This window comes from Ammodytes marinus (assembly GCF_949987685.1).
Source record: "Ammodytes marinus genome assembly, chromosome: 1".
Taxonomy (NCBI): Eukaryota; Metazoa; Chordata; class Actinopteri; order Uranoscopiformes; family Ammodytidae; genus Ammodytes; species Ammodytes marinus.
In genome coordinates, this window is record NC_137230.1 from 12,016,643 (window position 1) to 12,034,883 (window position 18,241).

General features: G+C 42.0%; 1 protein-coding gene across 2 annotated transcripts; it reads right to left on the minus strand.

The window, feature by feature from the left end:
- Positions 1-1,875: 1,875 nt before the first annotated feature.
- qser1 (glutamine and serine rich 1) lies at positions 1,876-17,865 on the minus strand. Of its 2 annotated transcripts, none has more exons than XM_080025788.1 (13): positions 17,509-17,865; positions 14,017-14,126; positions 13,259-13,393; positions 9,413-12,661; positions 7,112-7,422; positions 6,765-6,881; positions 6,512-6,645; positions 6,231-6,418; positions 5,482-5,604; positions 4,220-4,317; positions 3,931-4,077; positions 3,273-3,368; positions 1,876-3,069 (listed from the first exon to the last, which is right to left on the minus strand). In XM_080025788.1, the coding sequence occupies exons 1-13, from the start codon at positions 17,616-17,618 to the stop codon at positions 2,929-2,931; spliced, it is 4,959 nt and encodes a 1,652-aa protein (XP_079881914.1). In that variant the 5' UTR covers positions 17,619-17,865; the 3' UTR covers positions 1,876-2,928. The 2 variants fall into 2 exon arrangements, with proteins under 2 accessions (XP_079881914.1, XP_079881913.1); XM_080025787.1 differs by having other exon boundaries at positions 13,259-13,396.
- Positions 17,866-18,241: the final 376 nt, after the last annotated feature.

The window sequence follows — 18,241 nt, forward strand, 5'->3', positions numbered from 1 at the left end:
ACAAATTCTAGCCTACAAGGTCAGAGTAATATTTACTCTGCTCTCTCTCCCCATGTGCCCGGAAAGCCATGCATACTTCCTTTTCTTTCCCCTTCATACTTATCGGTCATGCGTTGTTAGTAAAATAATGGGCTTGTTTACAGTTATGACGATGACAAAAGTCCTGAGGAATTTTCTCCAGAAGTGTTAAGACACTAACAGGTGGCAGGGACAGTTTTGAGCATTGCAGTTACTTTGGGGTGGTTGGGGATTAGATAAGCACTTGTTAAAATTGGGGGATTCGTGAAAACAAGATTTTTTTGAGCAATATACACAGTCATCACATGCTGAGTAATGGAAGAAGTACTCAGACCCGATGATAATTCTGAAAGAAAAATAAGGGTTAGGGTTGATTGGTAAAAACAGCTTTAAAACAACACCATCAACTCACAGCGCATTAAGCTTTACTGCAAACCAATAGGGCAGTCGGTGTTTTCAGTGTCACTCCAACTCATGATTGTTATGAGTTGGAGGGACACATTCTCACGCTGCCTCAAGGGTCCTCTCAGTCTATCTCCCACATATGGAACAATGAAGTGCATTAAAATTCATACGCTTATCATCTGGAGTGCAGACATTCAGAAACTGTCTCTCTGCCCGTACTGGAATCCCAAACGCTTGCTTGGCAGGCCTTCCTCCGCAAAGACTGAGAGACAGAGGACAGTGTCTCTCCTCACAGGGCCCTCACTGCAGTAACAGAGGCACTTTTGTTGTTTCGGGGGTTGCCAGTAATTTTTGCATTGTGGCGGGACTGGACAATCATATTTTATTCAACAGGCTCAAGAAGACCCCTCTCTATCTCTCTCTCTCTCTCTCTCTCAGACAACACAAAGTCAGCCACCCCATCATCAGTGAATAGTTTGGTCATGAGAGCATGGCGGACGAGAACCACAGCAACAGATTGTCTGGCTTTGCGACGTCCTCCTTCTAGAATTATGAGACAATATTAGTTGCACACTGTACACACGCAGGTGAAATTAAAAGGTGTAGTCAGTGATTCTGGAAAAAGCTTCTTGACAAAATCACTTGTCAAGATCAGGGAATATTTCCGAATGATCAGCTACCTGTCCATACTTTGTGTGAAAATAAATCCAGTCGTTCCAATCATTCATAGCCTAAGCTCTGTAAACTGGTATGTAAACAAAGGAAATGTAAACAAGAGTGTAGCTTGCAACGTGTTCAGAGCCTAGGGTGTGTATAAACACTGGATTATTTATTACAGCACGCACACACAGTATAGCGTATTGTGAGGAGATAGTCACTGATTTTGAAAAATACATTATTTGACAACAATGATCCTCCAGAATCAGTGACTCCACCTTTAAAAAGTAATGTGCCTCTCAGAGCTGTGCACTGGAGAAATGAATTTTGAGTTGGGGACCAGTAAGTAAAGGTGTAATAAGTATATTGGTAATAAGTTTAGGCAAAGCAGGAAAGTAACAGTGTTGACTGGACTTTCTGTGTTGAGGCTTCTTGAGGCATTGTTGTGTCAGTGAAAGAATAACTAATGTAGCATGATGAACTCACTCTAGCAGCCTCTGAAATAACACCAATTACCAAGTACAATGGAGCCAATCTTATGTACCAACCAAGCAACCTTGGTATAGTCATGCTCTCTCAATTCTCAAACCCAATACTGTCTTCCTGGTAGAAGTACTTCAGAGGAGATACTTACAGATTGTAGGCATCTTGTTGTGACTTTTAAAATCACCATGTTTTTCAATAAGGAAAATAATTTTCTATTTTTGATGAAGAGAATTGCATCGCGACACTTGCAAAAAAAGCAACCATCACTAATTTACATTCAGACAAAAACATACGGAAGCAAACAACTAATGCATGCGACACTTTATTTACAAACTGCATCTGTAAAGAACAAGATTTTGATGGCATAAAATCAATAACCGACTTATAAAGAGTCAATTTTGGAAAACAGGAAAAAAACAAAGAAAAAAAAAGTGTCTCATAAATCGTAATGAAAAAGAGAACATAACATTATTTACTTCTGTGAAAAATATATATCTATTTGTCATAAAATGTGGGCTATGTCTGTAAGGAGTATAAAGACAACTCTTATTTATTTTACCCTCATATAAGTCACGGTAAAACTATAAGATTAACAAAATTCATAAAAAGCAGTACTGGAACCAGCTCTACTCCTTTGTACATCTCATAAAAGGGCTGTCTGAATCATAAAAGTTAAACCACAATAGATAGTTTATAGTTACTAAGAATTACTGCAGTCCCCATCCCCCTGTTCTTTTATACAAAATGTACATTATATATAAGTTGGCTCTCCATAACAAAATGGATATGTTTTTACAAACAGTATATAAGCTACAGTTATATATAATATATAGAGATTTATTTTAAACATACATTATTATCAAATGATTTGATGGAGGCTTGTTATTACTTTAGGCAATCACAATTCTGCATTTTATTTGCTGTGCTCTATTTCCTATGCCGACTGCTTACTATCTAGTGCATACTCACTGGGTATGATCTGGCATTCAACTGAAACAAAGATAAAAACTATATAAAATCTATGAAAAGGCCCAGAAAAAGTGAGCTTGTAACTACAAAAATCTACAAAGACTAGGAGAAGCATTTAGTGGAAGTCGTACAAAAATGCTTTCAAAAACAAAGTCCTTGTCCTCTGTCGATCAACTTAGCGCTTCCTTGTGGGATGCAGCGTTACCGCTTTCCCCGCTGTTCACATGCTGCCACTTTCAGGCCCCTATGACTGTCTTTCAGGGAAGTCTGCTGAACGGTCCCTGATTCAAATCTCTCTGTGGCTGGAAGGGGAGACTCACTCCATCCTTCCCGGCTGCCTTTCTGAGCTGGAGGCATTCTCTTGTTGCTTAAACGGAGCCCGTGGAGGCTGGATCATCGGCAGGCCTGCTGCACTTGATTGATCAGCTCTCCAAAGCGATCAAAGAGCCCCTCTACCCAAGCTCCGTTCTGCAGGCACTTCTGTACCGTCTCCTCCTGCCCCAGGTTCCCCGCCTGCACCCGCAGAGACGCAATCTGGAGGGCACAACCACAAACAGAACAGCTGAGCTTAATACAGAAAATATTCACCAGAATAATTACCATCTGAAGTTAAACCTGCAAATAATTTGTTGTCAGAAAGTAAAATCTGCATTGTCTTAGCATTTACACAGAAAACAGCTCATCCAATTCTAAACGATTCTGCACAGTGAGCACACATCAGAACAACTATGTCTTACCTCGTCCTTACACATGAGGTATGTGTGGTACTTGTAATGCTGCAAAGAGTGGTACAGAGAGAACCACTGGGTTTTCTGCTGGTCCACTGTATATTCCTAAAAAGGGAAATTCGAGACATTTGAAAATTCTAATCATAATGTCCTAGATAAGAAATTGCATGACAGGAAAGTGTAGAGAAGATTTCGCGCTCAACCTCTTTTATACATGCAGTATACAGTATGTCTCAACTGAATAAAGGTATAAGTGAGTAACATAGAATGGTTACACTGCACCCTCTGCTGGGCATACATTGAGAGCACAGTGATTTTCTTTTTAGACCAAAACATTGGCTGTGTTCGAACATCATACTTCCCTGCTATTTGGTATGGAAGAAAATAATGTGGTCGAATACAGTATGCTAAAAAAATATCCAGTTGCAATTGTTTGTGTTAAAACCAGTATGTTTTTTGTTGTTGTTGCTGTTATGACCCACAATCCATTGCACAGTTGAAGCAGCACTTGCAGCTCACAAGTTCAAGGGGCAATGTTATGATCAAATTAATAAGTTCAAGTATTTCCCAATGATATGCCTACTTTATGTAAACTGTTTCTGTACGATGTAGTGTAGTAAAAAGAAAGTGTTATGCGATTTCAAAGGCAGGGATAATCTCGTTTTACCTGTGGCACTTTGTTAGGTATTTTGTGGGGCTTCATGGTTTTCTTGTTGTAGGCCTTCCCGCTGAGACGCACCTTAAAGGCCGGGGTTTCCCCATCCTTCTTCAGTTCTGTCACCACGGAGATCTCTGGGAAGCTGTCTAAAGCCGTCTGGACACACAGAACAGGAGAGTTAACTTGGGATGCATCCAGAGTTAATGTTTGTACAATCGCTTTTCAATTATGATATTGGTTAGCCAGTACCAAAATGTGTGCTCTCTGCTTATGAGAGTAATCTAAGAGATTCACCCACCTTAAGGACCTGCCCTATGTGCAGTTTGTGAAGCAGGCGTTTCCTATTGTCGATGAGCATCCCATCCACTCTTCTCATATTTGGCAGCAGCAAATCATCTGAAACATAGTAGGTTAAAAAGTCAACATAGTTTCAGACCACTCCCTGACCTTTGTTTTCAGTTTTTCCATTTAGATTTTGGTCAACTATCAAGCCAATAACTCAACAGAAAACAATTAGCTCAATGCCTTAAAAGTAGTGGTGCAAAGGATCACGGGTTACCCGTGGTCCGTACGGATCAACCCACACAGTTCGGGACGCACGTGACCCGCGGGTTGGGTGAATATGCAAAAAACAAAACAAAAAAACAAACAGCTGTGTGTTCACGTGATAGGCGATATGTTGTAGTTAGTGGCGATCGGAGCCTAGAATCTCGAACGACTGTAGGCTACTGACGAAAATCACACAGCAAATTGTGTTTAGTAACAATATTTATTCATTTAGGCTATATTTGGCTGCTCCACCTTAAAGACCTACTTCACTAGTGGAAATATGAAGGTGTACGTATTGAACTCTGAGATCCTATGTCGTATAAATGTGCAAACATTTTAGAAATCAGTTTATCCTAGCCTGAGAAAAGGCAGAAAGCGTGTTTTATGGTCCAAGGGAAGACTGAGGGAAGAAAAACCTCATTCATTATATTATAATAGTGATTTTATAATGATAGAATGCCGGTTCCGTATGGGTGAAGTATTCCTTTAAGTCAGCCAAGCAAGGTCAGGATAGTTTAGTTTCAGTTCCGTTTTCATCTAAGTTTCAAACAGCTGTTTGCATCAGCTGATCGGCTTGGGACTGGGGAGTCAGTCTAAAGCCAGTGATTTTATAATTTTTGACAAAATGATAAAATAAAGCTATCGTTTCCTCCCTCTGTCTGTCTGCATATCTTTCTCTCTCTCTGCACACTCAGTCACTACAAGCAATGATTAAATGAAGCAGGAATATAACCTAATTTAGCACTGTATTTTGTTTTTGAATATTTTAACATTCTATTTCAAATAGCCTTTGTGGACACAGGCTATTTTGTAATCTACTGTGGATTTTAGAAAAATAAAACGCAAAGGTAATTGAAAGCAAAGTCATATTTGTGTTTTTATTTATTTTTTCCCTTTTGTACTGTTGATGATCCAAAGATGATCCGACCCGTGACTCAAGAAACCGTGACACAATCCGAACCGTGAGTTTTGTGATCCGTTGCACCCCGACTTTAAAGTCAACCCACTCACCATTTGCCCTCTCAAGTGTCATCATCACATTTTCGTCTAAGGCAACGCTGATGAGCAGCTCCACAAAGCTCTTGAATGTCTCTTTCATGGTCCGTGTGTTGAGGAACCGTGAAGCAAACGGCACTGAAAGGTCAGGAGGGCATCAAGAGGTAGTGTGAAAGGGAGAACACATTTAGTCTGCAATCATATCATATTATATCCAAACTGGCTTTAAAGCTCACATATTTTGCTCATTTTCAGGTTAAAAATAGTTTTTTGAGTTTCTACTAAGAAACCGTTTTCATTGTGTAGTGTCCAAACAAAAACTTCACATTTCTCATAGTGCCATTGTTGACTCTCCTCTTTTCAGCCTCTCTCTGAAAAGGTCTGTTTTAGAGCTTGTCTCTTTAAGCCACACCTTCCAAAAAGCCCAGTCTGCTCTGATTGGACCTTAATCTACCTGCTGGTTTGAATCTAACTGGCAGTGATGCAGTGGTATCTGGGGGTGTGCTTATCACTGGTGGATGTAGTGCTTAGTAAGGTTGGTAATGGGGATGGGCATCATTTTGGGGTTAAAAATCGGAACGGGGTGTTTGAACACAGGTTCTCGGAAAAGTGGAGGTGGAGAAAAGGAGAGAGGGTGGTTTTTCCTCATACTTTGGGAGTATCTAGTCATACCAGGGACCCATATTAATGTCGAAAAAACGTGAAAAAGTGAATTTTTGCAAAATAGGTGACCTTTAATGAAAAAAGTCAAAAGGCTTCTTCACCATCCTCTTCATCAGCTTCTTCCGCTGATGATGCCGAGGCAGTAGATGAGAACTCCTCCTTCCATTTCTTCCTCTTCTTGGGTGGGGGTTCTGCCCTGGGCTTGGGTTGTTTGGGTCGAGGCTTTTGGCTTTGGGAGACCGAGGAAGAGACGGCCGTCAAGCCCAGCAAAGTTTTCACCTGAACACCCCTGGTTGGATGGTAGAACAATGAAAGTTAGCCCACTCAAGCGACGCGTTTATAAGATATGGTTAAATTCCATCAATCGACACTCTTAGCGTACCTTAGCGAGTTCATAGGCTTGCAGCGTGGCTTCCGACTACAAACACGCACATACTCCCTTTTGTTAACGGTGTCCAAGAACTTCACATATACCCTCTGGTACATGGTCTTGGCGTCACCGAAGTATCCGAGATACTACACACATACAAAGAAAAACAACGTGTTACCCGTCGCGGAAAAAAGACAAATGATTTAGAATGATCAAATACTCCTGACATGCATGCATGGGTAATGGTGCGTTTGCATCTACTCACACTATTCGTGGCAGAGAAAACTCTCTTTCCATCTCGCAGCTCCGGCACAAATTTCTGCAGCAGAGCCTTTTGCACCTTCCAGATGGCTGGAGGCTCATTGCCTGCTCTCATTGTCACCTTAACACATGTTCATAACACAGTTTATTACAGACTTTCAACTCGCAGTAACAGTTTTAAGTGTAAGAAAATAAATCAATAAAACCTTTTCTGTAACCTTAGGTGTAAGAGGAAATGCAATACTTTTAAGGCCTTATTTTGAAAATACTCTTGCTCTTCAATGCTCTTTTTAATGCTTTTAAGACCCTGCGCAAACATTCATTTTCTGCCATGTTTCTTTCAGGCTGTACCTTTATGATTTCGATGTCCTCGTTCCGGACGACAAACTCGTCTCTCTCCCGGTACATCCCCTCCCCTCCGCTGTCGGAGAGCTCCTCGTCAGTCAGTCCCTCCATGGCCACACTCATCAGCTGCACAGCCAACTGGCCCGGGGGTGTGTCTTTGGGCTCCCCTTTGGCCACAAACGCATTCCCTGCTGCTGAGACGGCCTGTGTTGTCGGCGTGGGAGCGGCAGCCTGCTGCGACAAACAGGTCTCGATGACGGTGTGTGGCATGGGGGGAACATGATCGAGCTTCATCATCGTACCAGGGACTGGGTGATCTGGGGAAGTGTTTGAAAAGATATGAACGTGTGTAAAGAGAAACATCACTAAAAAGAAACAAGAAAAGGACAACTCAAATAGACTGAACTGAATAGGGGTGGGAAAAATAATCGATTTTCCGATTAATCGCGATTCTCTCTTGAACGATTCCGAATCGATTAATAAATATTTTTTTTTATTTATTTTTTTACTAGTATTTAATATTAGTATTTCCTGCACCACTGCGCATGCACACCACACAAGTGCGAGTTGTTAAAAGTGGCGACAAAAGGGCAGAGAGCAGCAAACCCATATGACTTGCACTGGCTTTGTGTCTGTTGACGTTTTTGTATGAGAGCTGAATTCCAAGCCAAACTGTTTGCACAATGTGTTGAAATGACATAGAAAATAATAGAAATCCTATAGAAACATGATTTACAAGAGTAGAAAGAAAATTAAACTGAATCGGTTTAGGTTTTACATACTTCCATATTGTGTTGAAAGCTGCATTGATTATTGCACTGGTCATATAGTCATATTTGTGACAAGAAAAGCTTTTTCTCTAATACAATATTAGAGAAGGTAATTCATCTGTTGATTGTATTTAATGATCATCACACAAGTAGGAAGTGATTAGCAAACTCTGAGTAGCAAACTCAGATGTGTATATAAATATATTTTTGAAAATCACACATAGGTACGTAAAAAAAAATTGCATCGAGATGCATTGAGAATCGATTTTGAATCGAAACGGTGACCTCGGAATCGGAATCGAATCGTGAGGTGCCAAGAGATTCCCACCCCTAGAACTGAATGTACAATAAAATCTAAATATTTTAGAGAGCATTCATTCAGAGGGAGAAAAAAGTTCACAGACAAATGCATCACAGCATATTAACAAAATAACTAACATCTGAGGATTATTCATTCCTCATGTATGATGAAGTTCCTTAATGACAATATAGCAGCAACAGATGGGACAGACAAAGTCCAACCGACGTAGTAAACCACCTTCAAAGTAACCACTACTCATGATTTAGCTGAGAACTATCTGGAACTGAATTGAATCAAACTGTATAATGTTTACTTCATAATGCAATAGTGGTGCATTGCACCAAGTGGTCACGGGTCAGTAAGAAAAAAATAGGCAAATATAACTTTGCTTTACATGTATTACTTTTAGAACTTGGAGAACACTGAACAAGGATATTTTTCTCATATTCCTAAATTAAATCAACATCCAAGATGTCCAACATTTAAATAAAATAGCGAAGGCCATTCACTTTCAACATATTTTTTAACAATCTATCCATCTGAAAAATAATCACACCCCATTTATGTGAGCACGCACACAATTGTTTTATTAAACAATCAAATCAACCATAAGCACTTCTGTGTAAAACACAGCACGAGCATGCATCTGTCTTGTCTTTTTAAAAATGTAATTGACACTATGATGGTTAAAAATTGCAATTCATCCACTGGAGTTGGGTGGGGATGGTCCCGTATCACCACTATAATGGAATCAATTTCTTCAAGTCAGAAACCTATTTAAAACTATAGTGCGTAACTACTGATGCCTCCATGAGGAATTCTGAGTTATTACAACAACACTGTCGGCGCATCTACGTACATGAGGATTTTATACCTCCTGCTGTACATCCAGGTTTTTTTTAAGCAAAAAAATCAACAACTGAAACATTTCTTTGGCGCTTCTTGGGATATTATGAGCTCCTGTGCCAGTGTCAGGGGGTAACACCAGTTTGTAAACGCTGCCATACTGAGAAATACCCAGTGAGTTTTGTGGGGTTGATAGACTCAATTTTGTGTCAACTCGTTCGACGATGACTTGGATGTAACCGACATTAATTTTTATGAAAAAGAAACAGACTATAGCTTAAGGCATTTTACAGGGCTGAAATTCAGATGGATTCTAGACTTTTTAAGGACAGGCAGAAACCCAAAAACAATATTGGGAATTATATACAAGATTAAGGAGGATATCATTACCTGGCCTGGTTTTCCGATCTGAAGACTCATCAAGAGCTGAAAGTGCTGAGGTAATGCTGTTCCTTAGGGCCTGGTTCTTCCCAGTGTTCTCCTCCTCATCTGAGCTGAACGAAGGTAGAGTCTCCAAGTTCTTTTGCAGATCTTCATCCAGACGTTTCTGCTGAGAGATTGCTCCTTGACTTTCTTGGGGAATCGTGGGCCCCTGCAAAGTCTGCACTTTGGGAGGCAAACCAGGCAAAGCACAGGGCGGTGGTTTGGATGAGGTGCAGGGCTTCCTCGGGCGATTGATTGTTCGAGTGGGACTTGGGGAGTATTGCTGTTTGGGCCCAGATTTTATGAAGTCCAGGAAGGAGCCGATAAAGCCAGTTTTGACCTCTGGCTGTTTCTCTTCCACTTCACGGATCTTCTGCCTCATTCTCTCCTGCTGCGGGCAGCCGTCGTAAGCGCTTTGTGAGGCGGACGGTGAGCCGACATCACTGCCCCTGGAGTTTTGCCGCTTTGCCTGCCCGCTGCGCTTGCCCGGCGGTCTGGCCTGTCCACCGTCCTCCTCAGGACCACCTGCTTTGGTCAAGGATTTAGAGCGAGCCTTCTTCTTGGGAAACTCTTCACTACCTGGGCATTCCATGAGCCCATCCTCGGTTTTGTTACACTTTGCCATTCCTTTGACTCTGTTCTGGAGAGCTGAAGGGTCGTACACATGCCCGGCCGAGTGGTAATCACTCTCTGAGCCCCCTCCATCGCCATTTGTGTCAAGCTCAGAACTGCTGTTGTGGTGGTGAAAGGACCGCCCCGGACAGTCTGTGCTCATCTGACCTCCATTTAGTGTCATGGTGTGGGAGTTAGAGTTGGTGATGATTTGATGTTGTGCTGAGGAGAAACCTGGTGACATGTGCCTTAGGTCCACAGTCTGGAAGTGACATTTCGAATCAACCGGGCTCGCCATCGCTGCCATTTCAGCCTCAGCAGAGGACGTTGCTTTGACGAAATCTTGTGGTGTGACGCCGCAGGCCGCCACTGTGGCAGCCAGGATGTCGTCAACGTTTGACAAGATATTTCGGTCGTCTGCGAGTAACATTGAGTCGGGGAAGCAAATGGAGTTGAGAGCAAAGTGGTTCTTGGTATCGTTCGTTGCCGACTGGCTGTAGTGGTGTTTAGAGGGATCGGGGCATCTTGAGCTCTGTTCAGAGACTACTGTGCCCTGCTGACTCTGGGCTTCGCTGACACTGGCACCCAGCAGTTCTCTATCCATCTGAAGATACTGGACATGAACATGGCCTAAATCTTGGCCTGGTTGGATACCTTGCATCGATACAACCTTTGAAGTGTTTTGCCCATGGTGGACAAGGGGCTGCTGAAGCAGAATCATCTGGTTATGATCGAGGAGAACCTGAGTGCTGGGGACGGTGATATATTGGCTGTGGGCCGGTTGTGTCTGGGACTGACTATGACTGTGGTGGTTTTGTTGATGTGGCTCAGGAGATTTGAGATTTATATGTGAAGGTAGAAGACTGGAGTTTGTAGTTATCGTGTTGGAAGTTTCATGACCATTGGTACTGCTTAGATGAATGTGCTGTTGGCTCAAGGGACCCATCCTTTCATCCTTTACCTGTGCTATGTTTGTATGACTTAGTCCCACCAGCTGGTCATCGGACCGCGAATTGCTACGAATAACGCTTTGTGTTTTGTGATTATCATCCATTTTTGAAACAACATATATGACGTTGTTTTGAGGGGACATATTGTTAACTGCAGAAGAGGCATCCATAGCAACCTGCTGGAGAGCATTTAGGACCTGAATAGGCAGCTCTTCAAGTTTTTGTTTGCCATATGTTGGCTTTATGTCCTGTATTGAAGATCTGGTGTTATTGTGTAAGGCTTGAGCAGTGGCAGAGTAAGTAGGCAACTGTGCAGACAACACACATTTATGGGGCTGTGGCTGCTGCTGGGACATAGTGTTGTGCGTGAGGGTGTAGTCCTGTGTAGAATTTGACGTGGGCAGACTGCGCACACACGTGGGAGGGTAAGAGGAGTTCAGCGATTGGTTGAGAGATTGTCCTGTGGCGTAGCTCTGAGACAGAGTCACCGAAGCCTGCCCCTGTGACTGAGATGTAAAAGCCACATTTGGGGTGCCCTGAGAGTGGGAGGTCTGGTAACTCTCTGAGAGATTCCCCTGACACAAGGCAGAGACCTGGGCTCCATATTGGATAGCCTGTTCCTGGTTCAGTCCGGAACTGGATGAGTAAACGAGAGTCTGACTTACAGACGCCACGTTGTCAGACTGGCTGGACAGTGAAGGCAGAGTCTTGTAAAGGGTTGAGAGTTTCTCCGAGCTGGAATGGGAGGCTTGTGACTTAGTATGGGGGGTGATATAGGGTTGAGCTAGACTACTAGACATAAGGCTGGATAGCTGGACTGACTGCTGATTAGCAATCACAGAGTTCTGTTTCTGTACTGGGGAGGAGTAGCGCTCGGGAGATCCTCCTCCTGTCAGGTTCTGAGAGTGACTCTCTTCGCCTGCTGTGGGGTGTGGAGCTAGTTTGGAAGAGCAGTCTTTAACTTTAGGCAGAGAAGTGGATGAATAAGCTTGAGTTAATGAGTCTGTTTTGGGTTGTGGAGCACGATTTAGTCCCTGGGAAGAATCTGCTACTGAGGACACTGGAGTCCGACGCGATGTGTCCTGCTGGTAGGACACATCTGCTTCACTGCCAGAGCCAAAGTAGCCCTGTAAGGAGTGCTCTGAATTGGGCAATTGCTCCGAGGCTGCATTGTTACTGGAAGGCCTCTGGTGGTGTTTGATCACACTACATTCACGCTGAAGCGCTCTTTCGATAGAGCCTGAGAAAACGGTGGGCCCGTAGGGTTGCAGGCCACTGTGAGGGGCAGAAGGTAGCAGGCTGAACTGGGGTTGTAGGAGGTGGGGTGCTGACTCCTGGGCTGAGCGGTAAGTGGAGGACTGTACAGGCAGAGGCGAGCCCAAAGTGGGGCCAGAGAGATGATTGAAGGCCAGTGCGGTGGGAAGCATGGTTTGGCTTGATTTGAGATGGAGTAGAGGGTCGTGGTGAGAAAACAGGCCATTGGTGGAAGTGCTGAAGGCAGGATCCTGGAGAGCCAAGGAAGGGTTGGTAGTGTAACTCCTGGAAGGGTAGGCACCAGTGTGCTGATAGGATGACAGGACAGCAGGAGAGGGGAAAGTGGCAGTAGAAGGCAGGGCTCCAGTCAAATACAGCTCTGTGGCAGAAGAGTTGGTACCTGCATTGCAGAGAATAGACAATATAAGGGATGTAATCCGATCATAATAAATTAAGCCTGTATAAATAATAAATACAATTCTGATATGAACAAAATACATGGAAATACTGAGCTCACAATCCAGCTTAACTGTGCTTACTTTATTGTTCAGTTCAGTAAAGCCCTTCTCCAGGTACAAGATAGTTTCAACCAGTCTTGCCTTAATTCTCAGCTTTATTCAAACAATATACATAACATGCTAATGCTCATAGTTTCAATAATATAGAATGTGTTCTTTATCTTTCATATCATGCAGTCATCCTTTAGTTGCAAGTGAAACTATAGGTCAGTTTAGAAGTTGTTAAATACCTTTTTAAATTATTGATAGTCAATATTGGAGTTAATATGTAAAATACAAGGTCTATTTCACAATAGTATTCTGTACTTTGGATTGTAGATTAAATCATTAGACTCTTGAATAAGTTCTATCAGTAAATATGTTTCTCAAAAATACTCATAAAGACTATAAATGTAGCTTTCATAATAGAAATAATTGGCTTTACCACAGTAGATGGGTGTAGTGTAATCAAAACACTAAATGAGTGAATGTGTTCTCACCAGCAGGCCACGATGGGGGTCTGAAAGGAGGAAGCAGAGAGGCACTAACAGGACCAGCCTGAAGGCTTCTCGACTCCATTGCTGACAGGAAGCTCATGATAGAGGTCTCAGAAGTAGTACTGCTGGAGTCAAGGGCTGCTGACAGACAGTCAAAAGAGGAAAAGAAGGATGACCACAGGAACGGAGATGAAATAAACCCAATCCCATGTGGAAAGTAAATAAGAGCCTTACAAGGGTTACTTCACCCACGTAAAACAACGGAAACATTTCTCACTAGCCTTTAGTGATCTACAAACGTCCCACAGAAAAATGGGCCAGGCTGATACATTGCATTGCAGATATACTGGCATTGATGTTGGATGACAAGAAATTGAAAAAAATAAAGAAGCCAAATACATGTTAAGACATAGTGTTACCATTCTGTTAGTTGCCCAAAATGAAGTAAAATTAGTACAATTTCAAATTCAGTACATTGCTTGCTCACTTTGTTAAATAAAAAGATAACTATTAAGGGAACCTTATCAAAAAATGTTAATATGCTATGGTTTGTGTAAAGAAAATGTATATTGGCCAGTATATCATTATAAGATTGTCTTTAAACCCTCAAATATAATTTTCAATCGTCCTACAATATCTCCTCAATCACTAAAAAACTAATTAATAGCAAAAACATAAAATATATACAAAATATCAGCAATACTATACAACAAGGGGTAAGTAATGAAGTACAACCAATGTTAGTGGTATTCCTAACTCACCTGCTGCAGCAGGAAGGTGTGATGTAGTGTAGGTGGGCAGCTGGTGGATGGAGCTGTAGCTTTGCCGCTGGAGGAGCTCTGCATCAAGGTGTGCTGCACCATAACTGGAACTGCGTCAAAACACAAATACACACAGTTGGGTGACAGCCAGGTTCAAACCTGAATAAATGAGTGGAGAATCATAATGAATGCAGATGCTTCCACACAGGTGCACTGCATTGTACAGTTTATTTACATCCAATCATGCTCTGAAAAATGCTAAGCATGCTGAGTCGATTCTGATTTTGCATCAAGATGGCAAGACTTTAAGATCTTGAAGATAGGTGACTGTATGTCAGAAGAGAAAAACAGATAAAGCAACTCTTCCTCAGGGCGTCAATATAGAATGTCCTCAGACTGTGCAGGCTTCCTACACCTTAAAGCTAGTCAGATTTTAAGACTTTAATACGTTTGTATGCAGAATTCACTTAAAAACCATTTTACAATAACCAAAAGAGTAGAGAAATAAAAAAACATGACTTATTGGGTTCAGTGAAAAGTAAGTCTGAATATTTTGTTTACATAACAACCTACAATTGCCATAAAATATAGCCAGGGGTCGGGGGACTCAGTTAAACATGGATTCCACATTCTACTGGGGCATAAGTGACCATTGAGAGGGATTGTTTTGTTTAATGAGTGACACATCTCTATCCTGATGGGAGTGTTCTCTGCCACAAAGGGATTTTACCAGTATGAAAATGATGTGAATCAAATGCTATGGCTTTTGCATTCACCGGATCTCACCCCAATTGAACAGCTTTGGGAGATGTTTGACTGATCCAGTAGACACTGCTCTCTCTACCACTATCACCTAAACACCAACTGAGGAAATATCTTTTTGAAGAATAGTGTCCAGTCCATTCCTCCAGTAGAGTTCCAGAAACTTGGAGAATCAATGCCAAGGGTGATGGAAGCTGTTTTTGCAGTACATGGTGGCCAAACACCTTACTAAAACTCTTGTAAGACTCCATCTGTACACAAGAGCCCTCATCTTCACAAGCAGCAGTGACACACCTTACTATTTCTGACCAAAAACATTCTTGCTTTCAAGAATTCATTTTCGGAGGTCTTGGCTTACACTGAGTGACACACTGGATAGACCCGCACCCTATTCACAGTTAACGTCAATAACATTACCAAATTTTTATTGATGTGTCAACATGTCCAAACTATTTATTATACATCAAACTTTATACAACAGTTAGTCCAGATTGAGTAATTTGATTTGATTGGACGAGAGTCGTTCCATTAGTGATGATTGAGTACAACAGCACTGGGACTTTTTACCGTTTGAATCCCTCTAGCCTGGTGAGACCAACCTGATCTCACAAGCGTTAACATTTGTTTCTCTCCCGCAGAATCAGTCTGGCCTTTCTACAATCACCGTGGGGGAGGAGCCCAGTCAAAAATGCTTTGCTTGGCAAAAGTCTGCTCCAACTCAGACAGAAGCAGATACATGATTAAATAAACAAACAAATCATAATCTGTTATTGTTTATTACTGTTGGCTTATAAATCAAACTTGTAGATTTGTTGTATAAATGTATATTGTATATCAGCATGTTGTAATGTGGTCGTAAATACTTATCACAGACAGCCGTGCTGATATTCAGTACAATGGCACAACCTCCAGTGTGAAATGACTGAGATTGAAAGATTGTATTATTGTTGCAAGGAATAAAGTTGTCGACCGAAACGTAAATTATTAAATATGAAAAACTACATTTTAGGCTACACTTACCAAAACTTGTCAAGTTGTAGGAAAATTAAAATACGAATTTAAAAAACAGATAAATATTGAGTAAATATGTTGGCAATAGTCATCAGTGGAAAGAAATAGCGGCCTAAAGTCTGCAATCTTTTTGGCTATGGAATATTAGTTTGTGTTTTATATCAACCACAAACACTGAGTCAAGTAATCAACTCTAATTAAGAAGTTTATAGTTCTTGCAAACATTTGAATGGCTGTAACACTGTCTTAACTGTAGAATTTACCAGTCATGATTGTTGATCTCCAAAAATAAGCATGACTTGCTCTATTTGGCTCTGATTATGTTTGCCTGTGACCATAAGATATAAATAAAGGGAAAAAAGTTTGATTTATGACATTTTACCAGGGGAAAAATAATGACAAAGAGGCTAAATAAAACCAGCGGTAATCAGATGCAGCCAGCCTGATCTAAAGTGTTTTTGCCAGAAGGTAAACATCTGTGGAGGAACACAGAGCTGAGGGGGTGTCATCCGCCTCTTTTTCTGGTCTCTTGAACAAACCCACACTGGCTATCTGCTGTTTTGCTACTATTCTCTGCTATTACTATGTAACTAACATAATATGTCCAAGGCCAATGTACGCTCCCTGGCCACATTAAATAGGACCACCAGGCAATTTCATCCAATCCAATACAACAAATCTGCCACAATTCTACGTTTCTTACGTTTATAAGGAATTTATGTTGACAGTTGTCAAAATGGTGTCAATTACACTGTTTATTACTCAGGTCAAAGCAAAGCTATTTAGAAACACCACTTTATATAGCCTGATGCAGTCCAGTACATCCAACTACAACCTCATATGGGTATTACCTCTCAGACAGTGCCAAATCAACACTGAACATTGTTATAAAAGGGTAAGTTTATGGCTGGGCTGTTATTTGATTGCATCAGATTAGGGGGGGGGGGGGGGGGGGCTAACAAGTGACCCAAAGTCCTGCTATTTTTGGTGTTGCATGTGAGCCTTAACTGACTTGTTTGTAGCAGGTGCAAAAATGTTGTCAATGCCCGTGATTCCTTTCCATTTTCATTATTGCCCAGTAGATCGTAACATAACAGTCTTGAGTTTGACTGAGTATTAGAGCTTAACAACTGAAACAAGTTAAATTTTTCTTTCTGCTTTTATTTAAACAAGTTGAAATAAAGTCAACGAACCAGCAAATTACCCCTTTTAACCATATAATGGCACACCTATCTAGACTATAGGCTACGACGACACGTCGTCTCAGCTCTTCGGTAACAACACCGATACTACCACTAATTTTAAGTGCCATAACAAAACATGACTAGCATTGGAAGCTATTAGTTATCTATCTTGTTTTTACTTCAGCGAGCACCTGTGGGTCAAGAAAACAGGCTAACAACATGCTAGTTTACGTTGCATAGCTGGTCATCGTATTACAAATACAAACGAATTCCTCTTTAGTTTACACTAACTCTGTTCGTGGCCATGCTGAAAAGGCGGTGTGCTAGCGAAAACTAGCAAGGTGGGAGACAGTACGTACACACGGCTAGGAAAACCACTGACAAGTCAACTCCGAGCAAATCCCGAGATTTCTACCAATTCCTCCACTGGTCCCGAATAACAACAACGACCTCTTCACTTTCCTCCAATAGCGAAACTAGGCCCCTCCATCACCGACATTTCCTTAGGAAGGTGTCCCTCTCTTTTATCTTTTACCTTGGCTTGACACTAGCTGTAGTGCGGTCATAGGCCCAAGAAGCTACGGTCTGTGCTGGTGGAGCCAGCGCGTCCGCAAAGCTGGAGGTCGGGTAGTTCCTGTCCATCATCCGGTGAAAGATTCACTTCCCCGACGGAGCTTCGTGGAGCAGCGGGCACACATCGTAGCAGCCCCGGGTCCGACCCACCACCGAACCACCGAGCAGGGAGGGCAGTCCCGTCAGAGCGCTGCAAATCCCGAAAAGCCGCTTTGAAGCCGCGCTATACTGGATAAAAGTGTCCCGCTTTTCCTTCCGAGTGATCTTGTTAATTCTTGATCATCTCTCGTCATGGAGAGCCATGCAAGCCCTGAGTGCATGGTGGTTTCACGTACCCGTGTTAGTTAATTTCCCAGGGTGCACCGCAGACTTTGCCTAGAAGTTTTGTAGTTTTCCTTCCTTCAACTTCAAAAGTTCAGCTATGGAGCAGCTATTATAAGATAAGGTCTCCGCACCACGAGCGTGGTTCTTGGGATAATTTAAGATAGCCGCCCAAAAGTTATTTGACAGCAATGTCATAGATTAATTTGTTACGTTCCGCATAATGTTAGTTTGCCTATCCTACCATTATGACTTATAGGCCTAATTGTGGCACACTCTTCACCTGAGTAGTGTAATACTCTGTTTTGGGAGTCTTTTGGGGAATACATTTTGCATTTGTTATTTCCAGGCCCAGGCTATTTGGCATCCTTGAA